Source organism: Zalophus californianus, chromosome 8 (genome assembly GCF_009762305.2).
Source record: "Zalophus californianus isolate mZalCal1 chromosome 8, mZalCal1.pri.v2, whole genome shotgun sequence".
Lineage (NCBI taxonomy): Eukaryota > Metazoa > Chordata > Mammalia > Carnivora > Otariidae > Zalophus > Zalophus californianus.
Genome location: NC_045602.1, coordinates 7356228 through 7380940, shown reverse-complemented (window position 1 = coordinate 7380940; position 24713 = coordinate 7356228). Strand labels below are relative to the sequence as shown.

Below are 24713 nucleotides of genomic sequence, written 5' to 3'. Positions count from 1 at the left end.
CTGCCAACTGCTCAGAGCCCCACTTGGCCGGGCAGTTTTTGTTTTTTAAGTTTGTCTAGTACTGTTGCTGTGTTCGTAAAGGGCTCGCCATTCACAAAACCTAAACAACTTCAAAATGAGAGCATGGTTTCCTCTTTGCAAACACTGGTGGCCAAGAAGTACGTGAGCTAGTTCTCCCCAAAGAATGGTGGTCTTGAAAGGCCGAGGCGTTGTGCTGAGCAGGGGGCGGCACGCTGCCTCTCTTGGGCCTGCGGCTTCCCCCACCACCACCCCCCCCAACCCCGCCCCCCCACCGTTTTCAGGTTTTCACCACCTGAAAACCCCTGGTGGTGACCCGGAGGTGGACCCTGCACATCACTTCTTGCTTTAGTGCTTCGGGACTGTGTGCGTTTACTTTGTGAAGGATAAAAACCATCAAGTTGAACTCTTGATTTCCTTAAAATTATAGTTAAAAGCTTTTCCCCCCTAAGTGCTGAGATGTGCTCATAGCCAACACATTCTAACGGAGATAATTTGTAAATTTTGAGGGCAATTAACTGAACCTGTGATAAATCGAATCTTCTAAGGACGTTTATTATGCAGGTGCCTGTTACACTAATACTTGAACTTATACCTTGTGGTGTTTGCTGTCTTAACTAGTCCTGATATAGTTTAGTTATACTTTTGGAATCTGATAGAAGGTGAGTGGGTGTATGTGAGAGTGAACGGTTCCCAGCTCAATGTAAGAAAATTTTTTTATAAAATTGTGACTTTTTAAACAAATTTGTCTTTACCTTTTTCCCACGTATGAACAAGCTGCCCAGGGTTGGTTCTGTGGCTGGGGCGCTGAGGACACCCGCCTCAGTCACATATTTCCACAACACAGCGTACCGAGGTACAGAGCTTCCCTACAAATTCTAACGTTTTTATTAATCTTGGTGGCAGAGGTTCAGTGGTTTTTATTCCAAGGTCATGAGCAAAGGTCTGCTCATTTATCTTGGGATCTTTGTCACGTAGTTAATGGCCAGACGGGGTTTTCGGTGGCTAGTGGTCCCCGTCTCCCAGAAGACTTAGTTCCGGTTTGGCTTCTGCTACGTCTCGCCAGTACGGGAGCAGCAAAGGCAAGGAGGAGACTTTCTTCTCTATCAGGGGCCAAAGGTGGGAGAATAAAAACTCATTTCCCTTCGGTGACAAGTGCAGCCCATCTGACAGGTAGGAGGAGAAGTCCTGTGTGGGAGGAGAGCACAGTTAAACGTGAGGGGCCCGCTGCTCGCCAGCCCTTCGGGAGGTGCAGGCTCGCTGCCCAGTACGCACTGAGCTTCGTGAACCGCGTACCATTCGGTGCCCGCCTGAGCCATCCTTCCAGCTCCTCAGACAGCAGAGGCTGCACAAGTCAACACGACCTGCTGGTAGAAGAGCTCAGGGCCCCGGGTGCCACACGGTTTCTGACTCCCCCAGTCTAGCAATGAGGCGGACGGGCAGGTTGTTCGGCGGAAGGAACCCCGAGGAGCAGCCTTCGCCCTAAGCCGAGCCCCTGTCCCTGCGGGCCAGCTGGTTCACAACTCTTCCAGACCAGGGCCTCCCCAGGCCTCGGTGCTCCTCTCTGCCATTTTGGAGAAGACCTTTCAGGAAAGCCCACCCCCATCCCCCATTCCCATTCTAGAAATCTCAAAGGACACAGTAGTGTGCAGTTCCCTTTTCTGGAGCAGTACAGCCTTCCCAAACTTCCCGGATGGACGTTCAACCCAGATGAAGCCAGGACTCTGCATGCTGTCCCCTGCTGCTCCTGGCCTGGGAAACCACAGGAGGGCTGAAGCGCGGGGGCTGCTGGGTCCTGTGACCCGTAACTACAGGAAAGCGTCGGACTGCCTTCCTTGTACCGCTCTGTGTGGGGGCCAGCTTTCACCTTTTATAGTGGTAAGTGGGCTTTCTGGCTTTAAACAAAATATTTAGACCCACCTAGTTCAAGCTAGGATTTTTAGCTACCACCCTGTCCTGGTAAAATAATCACTGTACCTTTTAATGAGTTTTACAGTAGGGGGTGGGAGTGCTAAAAGATTTTGGCCTGAATGTCCTTAATATGAACCATTTTTGGCTCATTTATTTCACTCTGTGCTCACTCCTGACTGTTCAAGGGGTCCCGGAGAAGGATGGCAGCTGCTGGGTCCTGCAGAGGAACCAGGCCGGGCGAGCCCCCCCGCCCCCACCCTCAGCTTTCTGGTTTAATCGCTGAAAGCAACAAGGGTCGTACCTACTCAGAGCCACTCTAGGCAGAGCCACACAGAGCGGGGGCCCGTCTGTCGGGTCCTGCTCACCCCAAGGCCCGAGCCAGCCCCGTACCTGAGTGTCCTTCTGCATCAGGGTCCACAGGTCGAGCACATCGACCCCACAGTCTTGGGCTACCTGTGAGCAGGCGCCCGCGTACTCGCCAACAACCGAGTTCAGACGATTTAATCTGCAGCCTGTGGAGGAGAGAGCGCGCGGGTGGCAGCTGGCCCTGGGCCGGCCATGCTTGGGGCACGGGCAGGGACCACCGGACCCGACGGGGCGGGGGGAGGATGGTTCCCGTGTGCTGTGCTACCCGGGAGGGGGCTGTGGCTGGTCACCGCAGGGGACATGGAACAGAAGTGCAGAGGGAGCAGAGGCCGGTGCAGCCGTCGCACCCAGAGGCTAGGAAGGGGGGCGCCGGAGAGGGACGCCGGGCCGAGACCCCTGAATCTGGATGTGTGAGGAGGAGAAGCCCCCCCCCCCCCCCCCCCCCCCCCGCACTGCAGTGAAGCTCAGTGGGGTTCAGCCCGAGAAGGGCAGAGCCGGGAGGGGCTGCGGAGGCTGGTCCTCCCCAACTCTCGGGGGCTGGGCGGGCGGCTCCCTCCCCGCCGGCGCTGAGGCGGCCCCGGCCAGTCGGAAACGGACGGGCCGGTCCTCCCGGGAACGTCCTCGCGGCCCGTGGCTCAGGCCCCGGGCGGCTGAACCCTGGGCGGTCCTCCACCGGGCCCTCAGCCACGTCTGCGGAAGTGAAACGAGTCTCACAGAACAATGCCTACTGCGCCCCAGGTCCTGCTCTTCTCCTAGTCCATTCAAAACCAAGCCACTCGCCCAGGTCCGTGAGCCCCGAAAGCGCCGCCCGGGCTCTCACCGGCACACGGCCCGGCCGGCCTCAGGGCAGGCGGCCGCTGGGGGGGGGGGGGGTCCCCGCGCCGCGACGGGGCGGTTCGTCCACTTCTCGCGACCGCCCTTCGATGTCTGCCGCCAGCGGGCCTGGCCCCTTCCTCCCCGTCTGTCCTCTTCTTCAGGGTAAACTTGCCCTATTTACCTCCTCGGGGGAACTTTCTGGACATCTCTAGATTCTGCTTCTGTACTTTCAACAGACTTTCAACACGTCTGTTAGACCCTTAATCACGTTGTGGCGAGTATCTACTGACAGGACCACCGCCCTCCCCGGCCCAAGGGGCAGGAACCGGGTTCCAGTCGCTTCTGTCCTGAGCACCTGGCCAGGCCCTGGCTTAGCACCTCAAAGTACAAAGACGAACAGCGGTGGGGACAAGAGTGCCTCCCGGTGCGGCTGGGCGGAGAGCGGCCCAGAAACAGGGGCGCCCTGCCCGAGCCCCGGCGCCTGCGGAGGAGCCCGCGTTCGGGGAGGAGGGGGAGGGCGGCTCGCGCCGCTGCGAGGCCCGGAGGACGCCCCCCCCCCCACGTGCGGGCGTCGGGGTCCCAGCCCCGCGCCGCAGGCTCTCGGGGTGCGGCGGGGGGCAGGCCACAGTCCCGGCGTCGCCGGGCCGCCCGAGCCGCGGCAGCGGAGGCCCACGGGCCCGGAAGGCGGCGCGCGTACCTTGCAGGAGGCACTCCTGCTCCCAGGCGGCCTCCCAGAGCGGGGGCGGCGTGATGAGGACGACGCGGCTGCCGGGGACGCCGGCCCGCTGCAGGTACCACACCATGCTCTTCAAGTTGGCCGCGTACTCGGCCAGCGGGATGTGCTGCTTGGGGTTCTCGTCTGTTCAGGAGGAACACGGATACTCCAAATGCACCTCTGTTACAAGGGACCGCAGGTAAGAGTAAGACGAGTTCACAGACCCGTGGGGCTCCCGATGGCGCCGGGCAGGGGGAGCCCCGAGGACAGAGACGGCGGGGCGCGCGCGGGGCCGGCTCTTCACACGGCAGACCTCCGAGGCTCCCGGTGGCCACGAGTCCGGGCCGTGCAGGGCAGCGCCGCGTGCCATCCGAGCCGGTGCCCTGGGATACGTGCTCGACCCTTCTGTGCTCCTGTGTCCTCCCTGGTAACCTGCGGGTAACCGGGTCTCCCTGACAGGGTTGTGGAAAGGACCCAGCGAAGTGTGGGACGCACGAGAGCGAGGCGCCCACCACACCAGAAGCGCGCGCCGTGGCTCCCGTCGTGGCTGCAAAGGGTCATTTCTAACTGGCCTCACAGGCAAGTATCACGAGACTCACTGCAGGCATTTTCCAAGCCACACGGAAGCATAATCATAGAAGCAAAATAAAGTCACCCATGATCCTACCACCCAGAACACCACGGGTGGCACTTGGATCTACTTCTAATCTTTTCCATGTTGATACATATACTTTAAAAAAACAAACACACCGTGGGGCACCTGGGTGGCTCAGTCGGTTGACCTGACTTGACCTTCGGCTCAGGTCATGGTCCCGGGGTCCTGGGATCGAGCCCCGCATCGGGCTCCCTACTCGGCGGGAAGCCTGCCTCTCCCTCCCCCACTCCCCCTGCTTGTGTTCCCTCTCTCGCTGTGTCTCTGTCAAATAAATAAATAAAATCTTAAAAAAAAAAACCTACGAAGATCTTTGTCCTTATGGAGCTTACATATTTAAAACACACACACACACACACACGCTGGGATCACACTGAAGATACATAACCATATTGTTCTTTTTTCACATAACATTATATTACGGGCATTTCCGTATCCATTAGTAGCCCTCAAAAACTTGATTAGTTGTTGCGCGACCAGCTTGATGTGTCTACTTTACCATGTGGCACCCTAACGTCTGCCATTCCAAACACCATCCCAGGCGTCTGCACATCTGCCTGCTGCATTACTATTAGGCTGGATCTCTAGATGGGGTGCATGCCGTCAAATATCTTTCCGGAAAGATCACAAGTTTCCCCACCAGTTACATAACAGCGTGCCCATCTCACTCCACACTCAGCAGCTCTAAGTATTAGTGCTTAAAAAATACTTGCCAGGGCGCCTAGGTGCCTCGTTCGGTTCAGTGCCTGACTCTTGCTTTCTGCCAGGTCGTGATCTCAGGATCGTGAGATCGGGCCCTGTGTCAGGCTCATCCACTGGGTATGGAGCCTACTTAAGATTCTCCCTCTCCAGGGCGCCTGGGTGGCTCAGTTGGTTAAGCATCTGCCTTTAGCTCAGGTCCGCATCCCAGAGTCCCGGGATCAAGCCCTGCATCGGGCTCCCTGCTTAGCAGGGAGCGTGCTTCTCCCTCTGCCCCTCACCCCGCTTGTGCTCTCTCTCTCTCAAATGAATAAAATCTTAAAAAAAAAAAAAGTTCTCCCTCTCTCTGTGCCTCCCCGCCCCCCACATGTGTGTGGTCACGCTCGCAAAACACAGCTAATGATGAATTAGGAAAACACAAGAACGCTTTTTTACCTTTCAGCGCGCTGTCATTGGCACCAAAGAAAATTGTAACTGCTACTGGGCTGTCCAGACTGTTCCCTTTCCTGATTATTCTTGGAAGGATGATTTTGGCCCATCTGGTATTGTAACCTGAAAATCCACGATTCAGAACATCACATTTTCTGAAATGAAGAATTTAAAAAAAAAAGATGAATTGTGGGCAAAGAAAGGTTTCTAGTCCATCTGCAGTGAACCCACAGTGTGTGCCCTCCAGGCTGTGGCACCTGCTGACGTCACATGGCTCTGGGGTGCTTTCACTTTTTTTAAAGTTTATTTCAGTCATCTCTACACCCAATGTGGGGCCCGAACTCATGACCCCGAGACCAAGAGTCGCAGGCTCTTTGGACTGAGCCAGCCGGGCGCCCCTGCCGTGCTTTCACTTTGAGAAGAGCATTAACATAGTTGAACATGCTGTCCTTAAAGTCTTTCCAAGATCTAGGTCGTCTTTCCTTGACAAGAGGGGTTATGAATAGCTGAGCAAAGGGGCTGGCATCTCATCTGCAGACTCGCCCGTGGCGGGGGCTGGGGTCCTGTCACAGGGTGCTCACAGCAGACAGGTGTTAACCTGAGCAAGCATCTTGGGTGGAAAGTCACCAACAAGCTGGAGCTCAAGGGTAACAATGGTTCGTCGGCGGCGGGGGGGGGCTATATCTATATAGAAGATTTGAGACTTTTTACAGACTATTTTTTAAGAGGCATTTTAGGGGTATAGCAAATCGAAAGGAACAGCTGCACACTCCTGCCCCCCACATGCACAGCCTCCCCAACTATCAACAGCCCCCTGCCCCCGAGAGGCACATTTGTTGTAGGTGATGAACCTGTATTCACACATCATTCTCAGTAGCCCCCCATGGTTCTGATTCAATCACTTATACACACACACACACACACACACACACACAATGTATGTATATATGTATGTATATAGTGTTTCAGTTTGTTTTGCCTTCTTAAAAACACATGGTTTGATTCGCAGTACTGTAGGGTACAAGGAGAAGACCATGGATCTTGAGCTAGTTGCCTGGGTTTGTGTCCCTGTTCCTTTACTTAGTGGCCGGGACCCCCGGTATGTTTGCAGACACTTAAAGTTGTCCATAATGAAAATTTTAAAAACCCCTCAGAGTACAACTTCTGGTTAACAAACCGATGGGGCTTACTTCGGTGTATAGTTCCAATTCCTACAGCTCAGCAGAGAACACGGGGCTATAAGGCCAGGGAACAGACGCTGAGACAACCGGAGGAGACTTGGTTTGCCACTACTCAAAAAGCTCTGAAAATGTATAAATCTTGGGGACAACAATAACAAAATTCAGCCACAATTTCTAAGTGTGATTTCTTGGTGTTTTTCATACGTAATGATTACAAAAAGCTGACTGGCCATTTTAAAGACTCAATTTAAAATGGAATACTCTTGGGGCGCCTGGGTGGCTCAGTTAGTTAATCGTCCAACTCTTGATCTCAGCTCAGGTCTTGATCTCAGGGTCATAGGTTCAAGCCCGCGTTGGGCTCCATGCCGGGCATGGAGCCTACTTAAAAAAAAAAAAAAAAAAAGAATACCCTAGAATTTTGATGAGTCTGTTTTACATCCCCTCCAATGGTGTAGTCACTGCAATGCTTAAAAAACCAGAAGGCAAGGCAGCTTGCTCCCTAAGGCCTGTGTGATGTGGCAGGAAAGCTGAAAGTCTGGAATCAGAGCAGCCAGGGTCTGGACCTCCCTGCCCTTGACTACCAGATCAGGCCTTGGCCATTTATCTCATTTCTCTGAGCTTCAGGCTCCCCAACTGCAAAAGATGAACCTAATACCTAATCTGCTAGGCAGTGTGAAGATTAAAAGTAACCAGACACACATAAGGAGCTCAATAAATAGCAGCCATTACATATTGAAAAAAAAATCATTATTATAAGGCTATGAACCAGGAAAAAAGTGCGAGTGAGTGAAGCCCAGGGTTGAAACTGTTTCAGTTCCCTTCTGAAAGGAGAAGGCTATCTGAATTTCTCTGGCTTGAACAGTATCATCAATAGTGCCCAACTTATTCCAAAGGCTACAGAAACTGGCACATTAAGAAAGACTTTTAGGGGCGCCTGGGTGGCTCAGTCGGTTAAGCGTCTGCCTTCGGCTCAGGTCATGATCTCAGCCTCCTGGGATGGAGCCCCGCATTGGGTTCCCTGCTCAGCAGGGAGCCTGCTTCTCCCTCTCCCTCTCCCCCTGCTTGTGCTTCCTCTCTGTCAAATAAATAAAAAAGAAAAACTTTTACTTAAATTCATGGCTAATAACAAGTATTTAAGTTCAGATGAAGAGGGAAAGAGTAAGAATGAACTGAAAGATTCCTTGCCAAACAACCCAGCTCTAGGAGATTGCCTTCCAGAAACAATGTAGATTAAGCCATTTTATAAACCAGGCAGGGGCCTATCTTTAAAAGCAAACAGCAGAAGCTTTTAAAAACTGAAAAAGTTGAGTTTATTCTAACTCCCTTTAAGTTCTTCAAGTACTTTAAAGAAATACTGCGATAAGGCTAAAAAAAAAACAATGAAAATGTCAATAAATTTTAAAAGGATTTAAATAGATTTAAGAATTATTAAAATGCTTTTATAATGCTAAAACATAAAAGATGTCCCTATGGGACACAATGATATATTTTAGATTACTATCCATGTAGTTACTGTGAGGTAACCTCTTTACAGCTTGGAAACTGGGTTACATTTAACGCTGAAACCAACATAACACTGTATGTTAATTACACTTCAAAAAAAAAAAAACAAAAAAACCCCAAACCGCTGCGAATCAGTTCAGGGCTGTACAGATGGCTGACGCTGACATTAAAAATTCACGGGGCTGGGGGTGGGGGGCGGGGCGCCGCCGGGGTGGCTTAGTGGGTGGAGCTTCTGACTCCGGGCTTCCCCTCAGGTCCTGATCTTGGGGTTGTGAGATCGAGCCCCGTCCCTCCCCCTCCACACTCAGCGAGGAGTCTGCCTGTGCCTCTGTGCCTCTCTGCCCCTCCCCCCACGGACGCATCCTCTCTCTGAAAGAAATCTTTAAAAAGTAAATTCACCCCAAGTGTTCACACAGCTAAAGAAAATGTCCACCTAAGGGGCAGTTGTTTGGGGTGGAATAGAAAGAACCCAGTTCCGGCGCTAAAGAAGGATGGTGGGGTGTAACGGCCTGCTCTCTCGGCCCCCAGTGCCAGTCAGCGCCAACCACAGCCCCCTAGCTTTCCCAGTGGTCCGCCCGCCCCGCCTGGTGGGAGAACAGGGGCGCCCGGGGCCACTGCTCCCTCTGCCTGGGTTCTGCGGCCCCACTGTGGCATTTGAGTTCCTAATCCTCCGGAGAGAGTGGCTGGGGTGAGTGCGCCCAGCAGAGGTGGGCACTCTGGGCGGGGAGCCTGGAGGGGCAAGAGTTCACCGAGGTGCGGCCTCTTTGGAGGGGCTGCTCTGCGCTGTGGGCCGCCACAGGGCGCTTGTCAGGAGTCAGAGACGGGAGGCAACAGACCACAAGTCTCCAACTCTGTCTTTTCTTGTAACTTCTCTCAATCCTGAAAAATAACTTCTAATTAAGTGGTCTTCTAGGCAAGCATAAACTACCAATTCTCACCAGGATTTCAGTACTAAAATTATTCACTATTTATGAAATATTTGGTAAAAATTATGTGTTGGTAAAGCATTTGAAATGCCTGGTTTTCCAGGCCACTTGAAGTGTTTAGCTTTTCAGAAAAGGTTAATAGACCAATTAAACAGTTACTGGATTACTAAACATAAACGCCACTATTTAGTGAGCACTTTCAAGTTCCAGCTGTCTAAACAAGCTCACATTAGCATCTCCAGCCTCCCACCATGAAAGCAGGTGACCTCATCATCTCAGGAGGTTCAGGACCACGGGCTCTGGAGCCGGGCCACCTGCCACTTAGCTCTACGACCTTGTCAAAACCCCTCTCCACCTTACTCTTCTCAGCTAGAAGATGGACCGGAGACTCACTCCCTCTGTACTACAGGCAGTTGTAAAGATTACATGAGTCAATACACATAAGGCATTTTAGTTTCTGGCACTCAGTAAAACTTAGTGACAATCCTCCCATTTGACAGAAGGGAAAACCAGTGATACTTTCCTATGTCTAGATTAAGTTCACTTAACTACGGAAAGCATTTGGGAACAGAAAAAGCCCCCCAAAAAAGGTCAAATTTTTCATTTCTAGTTTAGGGGATAAAAATGAAGGAGAAAGTGAAGACATTTTAAAACACATTTCACATTTGGAAATAAAATATATTTCCTTGGTGTGTTTATTATACTGGTGAAGAAATTACCAAGTATTAATAAGCTGGTGGTACATCCAGCTTATTTCTTCTAAAGGAGAGACAAAACTCCTGACCAGTTTACCGATACTCTTAAATACTTGTGTTTACTGTTTTTAATGTGAAAAATATTTCTAAGTATTTTTTAACCTCTTGGATTGGAGCAGTGTTTCCCTTTTGATGACTTCCTTAGCATATGCTTACCTTAAGTCTGGCAAATAAAATGCCAAAATCATCACTATTTCTAATATATTTTTTTTAAAGATTTTATTTATTTGACAGAGAGAGCGAGAGAGGGAACACAAGCAGGGGGAGTGGGAGAGGGAGAAGCAGGCTTCCCGCGGAGCACAGAGCCCAATGTGGGTTCGATCCCAGGACCCTGGGACCATGACCTGAGCCGAAGGCAGACGCTTAACCGACTGAGCCACCCAGGCGCCTGTATTTCTAATATATTTTATAAAGAGAATTTGGGGGACAAAAACCTCTATCCAAAAATGATGCTAACGTTGGTTTATGAATATACTTTGCTTTCTTTCAATCGAATTCCTTACTACTCGTTTAAATCATATCCACAGTCATACCCGCAAAAAAAAAAAAAAAAAAAAAAAACCTTCTTCAGATGGTGAATAACTATTTTGTTTGGCTCCAAACCCAGTATCTTTTCCACAACTTTTAGGGTTTTATTTCACATCCGGCAGAACTTTTGCTGAATCCTGAGCACCTGCCCTTCCTCCTTCCCTCCCCCAACCCTGTATATACATTAACCAGGAAAGGCCCACAAAGATGAAGAAAGGAGGAATTTACTGTTTGAAACTGTATCATTCACTCTGTCTTCTGAGATGCAGTTATAGTTTTCCATCAATAAGCACTCAAGTATCAGTCTAGAAACTATTCTCACCTGACCAGCCTGTCAGCCAGTGATGCTCCCCATCCACCCTGCTGGAAAGAAAACTGAAAAAGGAAAAGTCCATTACTACTTATCGATGTAATTAGCACATTTTAGAAAGGGACATTTTGGTCATCAACTTCTTCTGTTTTCCTCTCACCCTCCCTGACTTTTTGGCCTTCTTCATTTGCTTTGCTCAGAGGTCATTTTAGGAATTACCACAGCTAAACCTCAGCAGCACTCTGGAAATTAGGGGGAGTTTTCTTCCCTATCAGTTGGATTTGAGCCAGTCATCTGCATTTTATTGAGAATATTAGAGTCATTTTTACTTAGAATAGCTACTGAAATTTATGTACAAGAGATAAAATCAGTTGTATATTCAGTTAGGAAGCGAGACCCACGCTGTACTACATTTCCATACTTGAAAAGAAGGAAGTTAATTACAGAACTCGGGGTGAACCTTTTTTAAATATACATTCCTATAAATTTGGAAAGCCCTTACTGCCCTTCTTGCCTAAAAATTGTCACATACACAGAAAATTGGTTGAGGAAGTCATGTCTGAGGAGACAAATAAGAAGAAAAAAGAAACACAAAACACCACGGGAGTAATTGTTTTTAAAGTGTACTTCCTCCCTGAAGTAGAACATGCATTTTTCCTTAATATGAGTTGAAGTGATCTTGGGTGAAAAGGTGAATTACTACGTTATTCTTGGGGACATTTTATTCAAGATCAGCTTGTTCCACCAGAGGAAGCAGAGGTGACCTGGTTCCAAGCGTTTTCTGCATGGAACGGGCTGCACACAACCTCAGCAAGTGATTCAGCCGCCACCGCGCTCCCGCAGGTGACCCTCCCCGGAAGCTCCGCGCGGGACACAAAGTGCTGTCCGTGCTGCGAGCGACCAAAGGAGGTTTCGTGGAAAAGGAAAACACTAAGATGAAGACAACGCGCCCCTACTTGTACCGGGTCTCCCGATTATCCCTAAAACTGACGGGAAGCAGTGAACTCAGGCTTTGTCACGCCTGGGCGAGTCACTTCACTTCCCTGCACTTCAGCTCACCCGTCAAACGGGCTCCAGGAAACGGGTGTGCAAGCACTGCGCCACCCACACCGTTACCCTGAAGCTAGGAGCGACTAGAAACGGGAAGCCCTGCCGGCGGGGAGGGGGGGGTCCGAAGGGGCGCTGGAGGCGGCTGCTACTGGAGGCTGCAGGCATCCCGGAGGAGATCCCGCCACCGGGGCAGCCCATGCCTGGAAGCGGGGTGCAGGGAGGTGGCCTTGATAACCGCGGGGCAGACGGGAGGACGGGAGCCCGGTGCGGAGGAGAGCCAGTGAGCTGCCAGGCCCGCAGCTCTCAGCGGGGCCGTCGCCCAGAGAGCGCGGCCGTGGACGCCCAAGTGACCCGCCATGTGAGGACCGAGCGGCGGTACCTGGGTGATGGAGTCTCCGAAGAGCAACACCCGCGGCCAGTGCAGAGAGCAACCGCCGCTCGCCGCCTCGCGCAGCGCCATATTGCCTGCCGGCCGAGAGGCGGGGCCAGGCCGGATATCCGGGGCGGGGCGAGCGGCCGGGGGCGGGGCCGCCCGCAGAGCTGCGGGGAGGCGCCTGAGCAGGGGTCGCTCTCCTGTCGCCCGCGGGGTGGCTGCCCGCCACTTCCCCAGGGCTCCTCGAGCTGGGCTCCTTTGGCACCAACCGACCATTTTTAACACATGCGATAGCAGTTGCCCCTTGGAAAGCTCATTTTTGTCCGTTTACACAGCGGCCTCGCTGTTGGTAGGCTCATCCCGTCAGGGGCGGGGCGCACGCAGCCCCCTGCCGTCCGGGAGCCGCCCGGCACTTCCCCGGGAGCCGGAAGGGAGAGCGGTCTGGCGCCGCCCGCAGAGCCGACGCCACCCTCCACGCGGGGCCGGATGTTTCCGCGAACAGCAAGAGTGTGAAGCTCGCGGGGGTAGGAAGCGCTTCCGAGGGACTCGTTCATCACACAGCCATCTCTCGTTAAGCAAACGGACTCAAGCATTTATCGAAGGTTTTGACCTCAAAGAAAAACTTAAGACGTTTGCTGAAGACAGGAAGGCAGACTATTCAAGGACGAAGATGGGGTTTTGCAGGAGGGGAGAGAAATTAGGAAAGGTGGGAATCCATAGCCAAGGAGCAGGGTGGAGGGTAGAAGGATGTACAATTTCTAGAAACCGGATTCTTGCTGAAGGCAGGCCAGGGTGGTAAGATACCAGGGAGGGGAATGAGGAATTTGAGCAGGTACCCAGCAGGACTCTAGAGGGGCCAAGGGCAGAGCCAAGCTGGGGGCCTACTCCCAGGAGCTCCACGACTCGTCTGCCCAGAGTCCTTGCCACCTCAGCTGTGCCATGAAGTATGATGGCCGATGGTTTCAAACAACTGAGCCTAAGGCGAAAACCAGACTCGCCAGGGAAGCAGTGCACCATAGAAAAGCTGACCTACCTCGCTGTGGCTGGGACGTAAGGTGTCGGGAGAACGGCTGGAGCCGGAGAGGCAGGTAGTGGGATGCAGAGCCAAGTCTTCAGGGCAGGAGTTCCCTGGCTTCAACTAGAATCATCTGGGGAGCTTTGAAAATGTGCTGATAAAGGGCCCTCACCCCAGACCAAGTTAACTTCTGATGGTAAGATGTGGGCCTCAGTATATTTTTACTGCTCCCCAGGTGATTGCAGCACGTAGCCACGGTTGAGAATGCCTGGCTTAGTTAAGATGTTTGGACTTGATCCTAATTACAATGAAGCCCCGAAGGACCTTCAGTAGGGAGGGCCCGAGAGCGGGTCTGTGTATTTCAGGGAGGAGCAGGGAAGCTGTGGCAGGAACCAGAGGGGACAGGGTGACTGGGGCTCAGAGCCACCGTGGAGAGAAGACAAGGGCCGACTCAGGAGCAATTTGGAATCCTTAACTCCAATTGGTTACCTAAGGGAGAGGGACTAGGGGAAAAGGCACAGTCCGTTTTTACTATATATATTGTCTTATTAAGGTATTACAGGTATGTATTTTTTGTGACTTAAAAATGTTTATAAAATCTCTCAAAACAGGGGTGCCTGGGTGGCTCTGTTGGTTGAGTGCCCGACTCTTGATTTCAGCTCAGGTCGTGAGATCGAGCCCCACGTTGGGCTCCGTGCTTGGCAGGAGTCTGCTTGGGATTCTCTCCCTCTGCCCCTCCTGCTCTAAAATAAAATAAATCTTTAAAAAAAAATCTATCATAAAATCTTACATGACACCAAAGGTGACCCTTAGACCTTTGGTTTGGGCCAGAGACAAAAGTGGGGTAGGGTGTCTTACAGAAATATTGCAAGTAAAACCTCAGATTTGTGCACTCAAGCTTGTCACAACACAGGGAAGGAGCGCTCAGTGGCTGTGCGTCACCAAGAGGTGAGGCAAGGAGAGGACTAAGGGTCGGTGGAGTCTAGGGGCCGTGGTTGGCGGACGCCTTTAGCTCGACGGTGAGTGTCAGCGACTCTCGAGTTGGGCATGAAGGTGAGAGCGAGTTTCTGCTCGTGCTTGCCCCCCGTGCGTGGAAGCGGACCCCAAGGAACACCCCAGCTCATCTCCCTCGGCACGCTGCACCCCTACACTCCTCTGGCAGTTATTTGCAAGTCTGAATTACACGCGGTTCAGGAAACTGGCCTAATGATTGATTTACACACAGAGCAATTCAACAACTCACACCTGAATCCCCTGGAACTTGAGGCATAAGTATTATAGTCTGAATATCTCTGAATTGAATGTGAATTGAGTATCTCGGAATTGAAAGAAAATATCACTGAATCCCGAAAGTCGTAATTTTACAAATGTACAATAAAGGAATTTGCCAAGAGTATCAGGAGGGAACAGAAAAGGCACTTGAGGTGATAATCTCTATTAATTCCCTTCAGAATATGGACATGAAAATACAAACCATCATGTATTTTCTTTCCTTAAAAAGGCCACGAAGACACTGATTCAGTTGCTATGCGCAGATCTGAAAGGTTTCATTGGCAGCTTAGGCAGTTTGTTCAGTAGTTTTGGAATAATGGACAGATCAGCTGGTAATTTAGCAGCACCCAAGCTGTTGGAATCAAGGCGCCATTTGACGTCACAAGTCACTAGGCTACTCCCGAGAAACTAAGGTATTTTATTTTAAGTCACAGAAGTGGAGTCAAGCGTTCCGAAGAAGATTTAACGCATCCAGAGGCGGCCGGTTGCCAGTGAACGGGGGTGAGGGCCTCATACAGCCTCTGTGCGGCCAGCTCCACCATTTCCCGCAGGGATTCGTCTTCCTCGCTCCCTTCTTCGCATTCTACAGTCTGAAAGTGAAAGCACAAACAGGCCTTTCACCCTAAGCGTCTACAAGTGTCGTAGGGAAGACAGACTGATCCCCATTTCCGGGGGGGGGGCGGGGGTCACCGAAGCCTGGCGTCTGGGGTCCTGAGCTGTGGCCCTCAGGCCCGCAGGCGTGGGCCTGACCCGCGGAGCCCGACCGCACAATCACTGGGTCTAATTAGAGGTTAATTTTGGAAAAAGGAATAAATGGAAAATCTAGTGAACTAGATTTACTTCCAAGTCCATATTCTAACCCAGTAAGTGACACTACCAGGAACTCAGTCTTTGTAATATCAATTACTTAGCAAGTTCAAAATTTGTATTAAATCTGATTTAGACTAATAATCTTCTAGTAATTTCTCAGCTACAAAACACTATATGCGGTTTTAAAATTTTATCATGATAAATATTGCCCATATTACAACTTAGTAAGGAAAGAGAAAAGTAACACCCTTAATTCTATAACCTAATGATAACTCCTGTGAACATTTCAGTATATAACCTTCCAGACTTTGAGCTACACATAAGTATTTCTTTAAAACCAAATGGGGTAATTTGTCATACTTGCGATCTTGTTAACTTTTCTTGGCCCTCACTCATGCGGGGGGGGGGGGCAGCTGTGCCCATTAGTGATCCCCATCGCCACCTGCCTGCACAGACGTCCGTGTCCAGGTGTACATCATGCACACAACCTACTTTGATTTTCTTTAGTTTCCTACTCGCGCATATTTTGGTCTCTCACAGTTCTGCTGTTACAATCAATGCTAGAAGGGAAATCCTTGTATCTATCTGCTCGAATTATTTTATCATTAACTTGTCCAATTATTTTCTTTGATTAAATCCAGTAAGTGGAATTGTGTTCAAAGGTATTTAATTTTCTGAGCCTTTCTAGGCATTTCACCAACTCCGCTGCGGAAAGAACGTGCCGGCCCATTTATAACCCCTTCCCGGCCCCAAACTGACCCTGATGATAAACTGTGGCCTGGTTTTCCCCGGTGCCGGGTCCAGCACTCTTGTCCGTCTGTGCCCAAGTGTTAGGCAAACAGTGAGGTTTTGTACTCTCAATCTGTATTTCCTCTAATTACTAGTGGATCGGAGCTGAACGTTTGCTTCATGTGCTTGCTGGCTGTCCAGACTTCTTCTCTAGTGAACCACTTGGTTATATTCTTAGCTTTTCTTTTTTTTTTTTAAAGATTTATTTATTAATTTGAGAGAATGAGAATGAGAGAGAGAGAGCACATGAGATGGGGGGAGGGTCAGAGGGAGCAGCAGACTCCCCGCCGAGCAGGGAGCCCGATGCAGGACTCGATCCCGGGACTCCAGGATCATGACCTGAGCCGAAGGCAGTGGCTTAACCGACTGAGCCACCCAGGCATCCCCTTCGCTTATTTTCCTAGTGGGGTAAAATAAACTAGTGTCTCCTCAAAGCATCTATATAGTCAAAGAACATAAATTTAAAACCTATGTTGTTTCTTTAGCAGAACTGTTCTAATCTTCAAAAACAAGACTGTAAGATATACTTATTCACTTATGCTTATGAAATAATTATGCAGGATGTGTAGTGTTAGACCAGAGCAGGCCCCACGATCTTGAATCCCATTTTTTGGAAAAGCCACTTGGATCTTGCTGGTAAAACCAGAGAACAGTTTCTCTGAAAAAATCTGGAATCAACTGGATGCCAAACAAGAGAAATGGACTCAGTCCTCTCGCGGGAAAGTAAATGATGGGGAATAATCCACACGAGACCCGAGTGCTGTGCAGCGAAGCGCAAGAACACTTAGGGGCGCCTGGGGGCTGGGTCGTTGGGCATCGGCCTTCGGCTCGGACCATGGTCCCAGGGTCCCGGGATCGAGCCCCGCATCGGGCTCCCTGTTCGGCGGGAGGCCTGCTCCTCCCTCTGCCCCTCCCCCTGCTCGCGTCCCCTCTCTCACTGGGTCTCTCTCTGTCGAATAAATACATAAAATCTTCGAAAGAACACTTAGGACCGGGTGGGGGAAGAAGCGAGAACGGGGCCCCAGCTGGCTCGGTCAGAAGGGCACACGGCTCTTGATCTGGGGGTTGTGAGTCTGCGCCCACGCTAGGTGTAGAGATTACTAAAAAAATAAATAAGCTTAAAAAAAAAAGGAAAAAAGCAGGAATGTGTAACTTTATATATAATAACATAAAGCCTGTAAAAAGCAAATGTAGGAAAAAAAACTGGAAGGAAATGCCAAAATGTGGAAGTGAGCTGTCGGGTGTGAGACCGGAGATAACTTCTGTTTTGACTTTCTCTCCCAAATGTCCTGAAATGTGGGAAGGAGCAGCTACATACCCGTGTCTCCAAGTTTATATTAGCAGTTTTCCCGTCCACTGTGACACTTAGAATAGAACCATCTTTTACACTTACACAGTCTTCTCCAAATATGTCCCTTAAGATAAACAAAGATGCAATTATGAGCACAAGATGCATTAACAAGTAAGTCAAGTACATTTTTATATACCGGGGGAAAAATAATATTGAAGATAACCCTTAGTTCTGAAGTAGAATACTTCTATCTATTCCTGAGATGTACTTAATTTAAGTTCACATGTTTTACTAATTTTATAAAATGGTTAAAGTACACAGCAATCATTTAGTAAGACGGCTTTCTTCAGGGGCACCTGGGTGGCTCACTTGGTAGAGCATGTGACTCTTGATCTCAGGGTCGTGAGTTCGAGCCCCACGTCGGGCCAAGAGCTTACTTAAAAAAAAAAAAAAGAAAAAAAAAGGCATGTTTTCTTCAGCTGGTACTGTGCTATGCATTTTATACACGATTTTAACTTATAATTTTAGTAAGAAGCCTCTTTTACACAGGAGGAAAACAAGACCCAGGGAAGGGATTTGCCTGCAGCCCCCACGGCTGGAAGGCAGTGGGGCTGGGACTGAAATGCAGGCATCTCCACTGAACAGACTCAAGCCCGCTGCTGTCTGCTCCTCTGAATCAATTTCAAACACCTCCTTTGAGTTAAACTCTTCACTGAGCATCTGCTATGTGCCAACTTCTTCGGGACGGAAGTCACTGAGACACTGCGTCTGTCGCCAAGGAGCTAGGGTTTAATCATTAATTTCCACCTCTTGTCCGCATCAGTTACCCAGGCGCCTGCCACCGCCGTCCAAGCAGCAGGCTGGACCCAGGCCGGGAAGGGCAGCCCGCGGTCTGACACGCCAGACGGGCCGGCACTGCCCACACGGAGCCCGCGGGGCCGAGGGGAGGGCCGGCCAGCCGCCTGCTCTTTTAGGAAGTTAATCGTAATAAATACGTTTGAATAAACTTGGCTGGGTACCCTTGTTACTAAGGAAAAATGCTGTATTTTAACTACAGAAATATATTCAAAAGGTAGGGAAGAAATATTTCATGTTCATGTAATCAATTATTGGTTTGTTTACAGAAACCAATAAACTCCTACTATACAATCCTAAGGATTTAAACAACTGGAGTTTGTAGATTATGATCGATTGGAAGTTTAAACACTCCAGTATGTCACGTTCATGAGGCGAATGTAAGCTCCGGCTCTTTGGTTCCTGTTCCTCACAGTTCACGTGCATGTGGAGGCGCGAGGAAGAGGGACGGGGCGGCGGCCGGCCACGCCAGCCCGCGGGGAGAAGGCGGGAGGGCGGCAGGCTGTCAGGATGGCCCGCAGCCCAGCGAGCTTCCCTCCGGCGCCACCGACTGCGCTGCCTGGGGAGGCTTAGCCCGTCCACGGCAACACCGGTGTGCTCTCCGCGAAGCTTCCAGCACCAGCGCTGCCCGACGGCACAACTGTTCCAGTCACGTGCCCCGCAGGCCCCGCAGGCCCAGGACACCTGCCTTCTGCGGAAGCGCCTTTTAACCTGGACTCCTGGGAGGGGCTGCGGGCACGGGCGTCTAACCTCTCGACGACAAAGATAAAAGCGCGGGTGGCTGTGTGTTAAGTTGCACAGTCTCACCAACTGTCCCGGGCGTCCAGGTTCTCGAATGATTAGGACACTCAGGCTGGCAGGTCGGGCTTTCCGAAACTGCAGGGTACAGCCCTTTGCAGACGGAGTCGAGGACGGGGGGGTGACTGCTCTGAGCGCGGGGGTGGGGACACAAACACAGAAGCTGCTGCCTTTTGAATGGCACTGCCTGTCCCTGTTCCTGCCTGTGAGCTGCTTTCCAGTCTGTATGACAGGGATGCTTTTTAATATCAAAATGGCAACATCAAGAACATTTTTCTGAAGACGTGTGGTAGCTTCTTCTAGCAAGGTCACCTCTGAAAGCCTATCCGTTTTTTAAAAGCTATTAATTGGCTGCCTTAAAAGATTATCAGTGAGGAATTTGGGGGGAAGGAAGGAACAGATGTGTTAACATAAAACCTCCAATATGCAGAGGACCTTCTTTTGTTAAGACGTCTAGTCAATGAACTTTCAATTTAAATACAGAGGCAGTTAATAAAAGTGGGAGAAAAAAGTAGAAGCAGTCACTCAACAAGAATTTGAGAGATACTATGTTCAAGGCACTGTGCTAGATGTGGAAATTATAAAACTAAATTCAAATCTTTTAATTTTCCTTTTCTTGGCATAATACATAGCTTAAATGGTGGTTATCCGCTATGATGCAAGTGATTATTTTACCTGGAAAAAAAATCCCCAAATCAGTATTTAAAAAAATGTTTATTTTAAGTAGGCTCCACACCCACTGTGAGGCTTAAACTCATGACCTCACGATCAAGAGTCACATGATCCAATGACTGAGCTAGCCAGGAGCACCCCCAAATCAGTCTTAAAGAGTATTTGAGAAAAAGGGAAAGACCTAATATCTGGTGTTTAGAAAAATACTGAGTTTAAAGGTACTTCTTAGTTTACAGACTTACTATCTGAGAAGAGTCCAGAAGAAAACCATTCTTAACGCAGAACTCACATTTAAGGAGAACATACACAGTAATTCTTAAAGGCACATTAACACCAGGTGAAGAGTTTAGTACTTGACCTTAGTAAAGATGTACGAATCTTAGTCGACCATGCCAGAAATGGCTTAACCAAGGTCACAGGTATTTGGAACTAGCTAGAGTGTTAGCTGGAAGGATGAGGTTCACACCCCTTTACGGAAACAAACACAGACATCAGACATCCAGAGCACTTAAGAGACCTGTCTGAGCTTCACAGCCATCAGTGAGCCAGAACTAAATCCCGGCCTCCCCCTCCCTGCCCTCGGCCTCACCACCCCTTATGGGGCAATAATGGGGACAATACTTACTGGAGCATGATCTCCAGCCTCTTGCTATAAACGTGCATTTCTAATTTTTTAGAAACCTTTTGTACTGCACCTGGGGAAAAAAAAGCAACAGAGATCAATTTCCAAATTCTTATTTAGAATAGTTCCCGAGTCAATATCAGAACACAGTTACTGGTAAGATTTAAGGGGATCAATTATGGAATCCTTCAAGCGACAAACAAACCATCTACCTGCTGAGGCAAACTGCTATTTTCATCCCTTTATCTTTTGTTCTTGTTAAATGCAGAATCACAAAATGACATTTAAGATTACTTTACATTTTATTTGTAATGTTCCTCAAACTTTTCCACATTTCATGTATGCGCGGAAGTGACCTTGTAACTCTAGGACTCCTGGGGCACATCCTGGCTCAGAGATCTCTGGAGCTTTCATTTTACCTAAAACATTATATAACTTTTGCATTCTACTATATATAATGTACTTATACTGATTTTAATAGAATTAATATTTAAAACCATGTGCCAGTTAGATCACTTAGCTTTCCCTCCCCAAAACACGGTAATCTGACAGTTCAGGAAGATCATCTGGTGTTTCAAGTGTGCCCTGGGACATCAGTTAAGTGCCCCCCAGCCCATCAACAGCAGCAGAACCATGCAGAACTGTCTGGCAGTTCCTTGAAAAGTGAAACATTCAGTTAGCATATGACCCAGCAACTCTACTCCCAGGTATAGACCCAAGAGAAGTGAAAACACATGTCTACACAAAACTTGTACATCGATGCTGAGAGCAACATTATCCATGACGGCCAAATGGTAGAAACAACCCAAATGTCTATCAACTAATGAACGGAGAGACAAAATGTGGTATACAATGGAAGATTATTTCGCCATGAAAAGGAATGAAGTCCTGATTCATGCTGCAACATGGATGAAACTTGAAAGCACTATGCTAAGTGAAAGAAGCCAGTCACAAAAAACCGTGTATTATGATTCCATTTTTATGAAGTGTCCAGAAGAGCTAAATCCATAGAGAGAGAAAGTAGGAGAAAAAAAAAGCAAGCAGATTAGTGGCTATCTTGATTGGGGGCTGATTGCTAAAGAATATGACGTTTCTTTGTGGAGTGATGTAAGTGTTTTCGAGTTGATCGTAGTGAAATGAACCTACTCTGTGGAAAAGAGCCAGGCTGCCATTTCTCCTAAATTATTCTATAAGTCAGACTACAGTTATTCTGATTGCTTTTAATTCATGAGGCTTTTTCCTTTTTTTTAAAAAATGCAGGTCTCACTGGTATTTGTATACATAGCGAAATAATCGCAAGAAGTGCAGTTAACCATCCATCACAACAGTCGCAAAAGGTTTTTTCCTTATGATGAAATAAATAGTTTTGAGTTTTAACTGAATATACAATGAACCAGATGCCAGCCAAGAAAGCTATATAATAAAACTTTATACTTTAATTATAATCATTAATTCTATTAAGTATTAAACAAGCATTTAACTGACATGTAAAATCCCATAAAATACATTAAAAAATAACTAAGCTATGAAACTATTAAAAGAAACTTTCCAAACTCTGAGTGCACATGTATGCATATTTGCCTATTTATCACTAATATTTATGACAAACTCCTCAGATACCTAAGATTATATGTGTACAATGTGAAATCACAGTTATCTATATGTACACCTGCCCCTAGTAGGTGTGCGTGTCAGGACACAGATGTGCTGAAAACAGGTGCAGTGCCAAATGGAAGGACGTAATGGAATAGAAGAACATAAAAGAATATATTTTGAAAATGCTTAAGCTTGGCTGTGTGTCCTTGATGAGAGCAGGGGGATACAGAAATTGAAGGTGGGGCTAAACACACACACACACAGATAAAAACACAAGTTGTATTTCCAGAATCTGTACCCAAGTCTCAGCAGGCTGAGAAATGGAAACGGAGCGGAATGCCAGCTAAGAAGAATCAGCCTGTTCACAGAAGGTGCCTCTAGAATAGACCTGGCAAACTTCTGTAAATGGCCTGATCGTATTTGAGGCTTGGTGAGCCACGTGGTCTCTGCTGTAACTAGCCGACTGCTAATGGTCGCTCGGGGAGCAGTAGCAGATGGTATGTAGACAAATGGGCATCGCCGTGTTCCAAAAGAACTTCACAAAAACAGGTGGAGGGCTGAACTTGGCTTGTGGGCCCTGGTTGTTGACTCTGCTCTAAGAAGTTCAAATACCAAGTTTGGCTAGGAGAAAGTCAGTTCGTTAGTACGATAAATGTACAGGATGAATGTCCTCTACTTCCCCACGTGCAGCCAAAGAAAAGAGGGAGTGTGTCAGTTCTCGTGATATTTTTCATCTTCTGAAGGAGCAAGTCCTGCTTATTAAAAACGCTGTCACCTTGCCCCATGGGTGGCAGCTTTCCAGGCTACTGTAGCACATACACTCCTTGGGGCACTGTCTTCTCTCTTTAAAATTCGTCTCGTCTGCCTTCTCTCACCCTCTGTATCTAATCCAGCAGGAAAGACTACGGGCTTGACCTTCGGCCTATCTCCAGAACCCAAGCACTTTCTGCCACACCCCCACCTGCATGGCCACAGCTCTCAACTGAAACACCTGCTCTCTTTACTTGCCCTCCCAGTCTCTCAATGAGCACCAGCGCAACCCTTTTAAAAACCTTACATTAACACGCTTCACTCAGACTACAAGTCCAAAGTCCTTAAAATGGTCCATAAAGCCCTACACTTCTGCCCCTGCTCCAAACGCTATGCAGCTGCCCCGGCGCTCACTAGACCACCAGCTCCCAGAGGGTAACCATTTGCTGTGTTCGCTGCTGTGCCCTGAGCACCTAGAATAATAGCTGCCCAACAGAAGGTTCTCGATAAATACTTGTCAAATGAATGTTAGCTTTGCAAGCACCTCATTGCTCCAGAAGAACAGAATCTCCTTTTCTGAATACAGCACAAAGCAGGGACGCACTAGGGAATCCAGGGCCGCCAGCTAATTCAGCACAGTTAACTCATAGAAAAAACCCTCTTCTAGCTTGTCTGCAATGAATCCCTGGGGAGTGCCCAGATGCTAACCTTAAGAAACAATGTTTACATTGTTGTTATTATTACTAAAAATGGATCACTAATAATATAATAGCCACTGTTGACTAGTACAGATCAGAGTAAAGGCACACTTTCACTTTGGACCAGAGTACTAAGAGAAATGCGCAATATAAAGTCAGACCCATCTATGGTCGCTCACGTGCTGCTTCCTGTTTGACACAGATAAGGCATATTTGGTGATTATCTGTCTTCGTTTTCTAGCACAGTCACTAAGCGGCAGCTTTGTCACGGGTGCAGCTGGCATCTGGACACCAAAGTTGACAGGCCTAGGCCCAACACGCCCTGGGGCCCCTGCCCCACCACACAGCGTGGAAACGGGCTCAGGGTGGCTGAGACGTGACACAGCCCTGAAGACTCCCCAGCATCCTAACCAGCCTAGAAGCACACCATTTTTGCATAGGTGTCTCATGCTTCAGAAAAGTACACAAATACCTGACAAAAATACTGACATCAGGTGATTATATATCACAAGACAGACTTCATTTTATACAAAGGGTTATCAAAATGCAGTGAACAGAAAGGAGTCCGGGAGGTTAAAGCAATTCAATTCCGAGTGTCTGATCTGAACCGAACGAACCTAAGATACAAAGGGAAGGCCTGCTGTGTTCTCAAGGAAGTGGGCATCGATCCTGAAGGGTGTGCCCACTCAAGGCTCTGGGTTTGAGCCCTTCCTTCTTGTTCTCTGCCCTTCGTGTCACTGCCCCTCACCGCGCCACCAATCATCGGTGGTGACGTCAGCACAAGGAAGGTCCTCCTTCCCACACACCTCCACCTTGCGCTTTGTCCTTTGTATTTTTATCACCTAAGAAAAATGTAAAATAGGAAAATAAGAAAAATCTGACAACCGCCTTTCGAGCTGTTCTGTCACGCGTGTACTTCTATGCCCGGGGGCAGACTGTGACACTAAGTGAGCATCCCGGGAGAACCCAGGCTCTGCCAGGCGTCTGTGGCTCCTGGACGTGGACAGTGCCCTCCACTATGCTACCCGCACACAGCGGTGTCCACTCCCCACCAGCTAATTCAACAAACACAAGTCATCAGCGGCATCCAGATAAACATTTTTACCATTTTTTACTATTCCTCAAAACAAATTCAAACGCTTACCAGTACCTCAGATGAGTAAGTTAGACTCGTCTAAGTATTTATTCGTTTCATTATACAGATGCGGTCAGGTACAAGACAATGGATTATGAAGTATCCAGCAAAACGTTTTTCCTCCTGCAATCAAAGACTACCTACTTGTTTATTTTTTGTAATTTCAAGGAAGAGAATC

The 24713-nt window shown here is 48.9% G+C and overlaps 2 protein-coding genes across 5 annotated transcripts in view; both read right to left on the bottom strand.

Annotated features, from left to right (window-relative positions):
• Positions 1 to 883: 883 nt before the first annotated feature.
• IAH1 (isoamyl acetate hydrolyzing esterase 1 (putative)) lies at positions 884 to 12629 on the bottom strand. 3 transcript variants are annotated; one of them, XM_027621614.2, is made up of 6 exons: positions 12239 to 12595; positions 10822 to 10874; positions 5613 to 5761; positions 3809 to 3970; positions 2320 to 2441; positions 884 to 1206 (listed from the first exon to the last, which is right to left on the bottom strand). In XM_027621614.2, the coding sequence occupies exons 1-6, from the start codon at positions 12506 to 12508 to the stop codon at positions 1024 to 1026; spliced, it is 939 nt and encodes a 312-aa protein (XP_027477415.1). In that variant the 5' UTR covers positions 12509 to 12595; the 3' UTR covers positions 884 to 1023. The 3 variants fall into 3 exon arrangements, with proteins under 3 accessions (XP_027477415.1, XP_027477416.1, XP_027477417.1); XM_027621615.2 differs by lacking the exon at positions 3809 to 3970 and having other exon boundaries at positions 12239 to 12629; XM_027621616.1 differs by lacking the exons at positions 10822 to 10874; positions 12239 to 12595 and having other exon boundaries at positions 3809 to 4006; positions 5613 to 5751.
• A 2285-nt stretch (positions 12630 to 14914) lies between these two features.
• The window catches only part of CPSF3 (cleavage and polyadenylation specific factor 3), a 43699-nt gene continuing 33900 nt past the window's right edge, over positions 14915 to 24713 (bottom strand). For both annotated transcript variants that reach the window (XM_027621946.2, XM_027621947.2), the window contains 3 exons: positions 20360 to 20429; positions 17437 to 17533; positions 14915 to 15109 (listed from right to left, as the gene is read on the bottom strand). In XM_027621946.2, the coding sequence (XP_027477747.1) occupies positions 14948 to 15109; positions 17437 to 17533; positions 20360 to 20429 (329 nt within the window). In that variant the 3' untranslated portion in view covers positions 14915 to 14947. The remainder of the gene's footprint in view (positions 15110 to 17436; positions 17534 to 20359; positions 20430 to 24713) is intronic.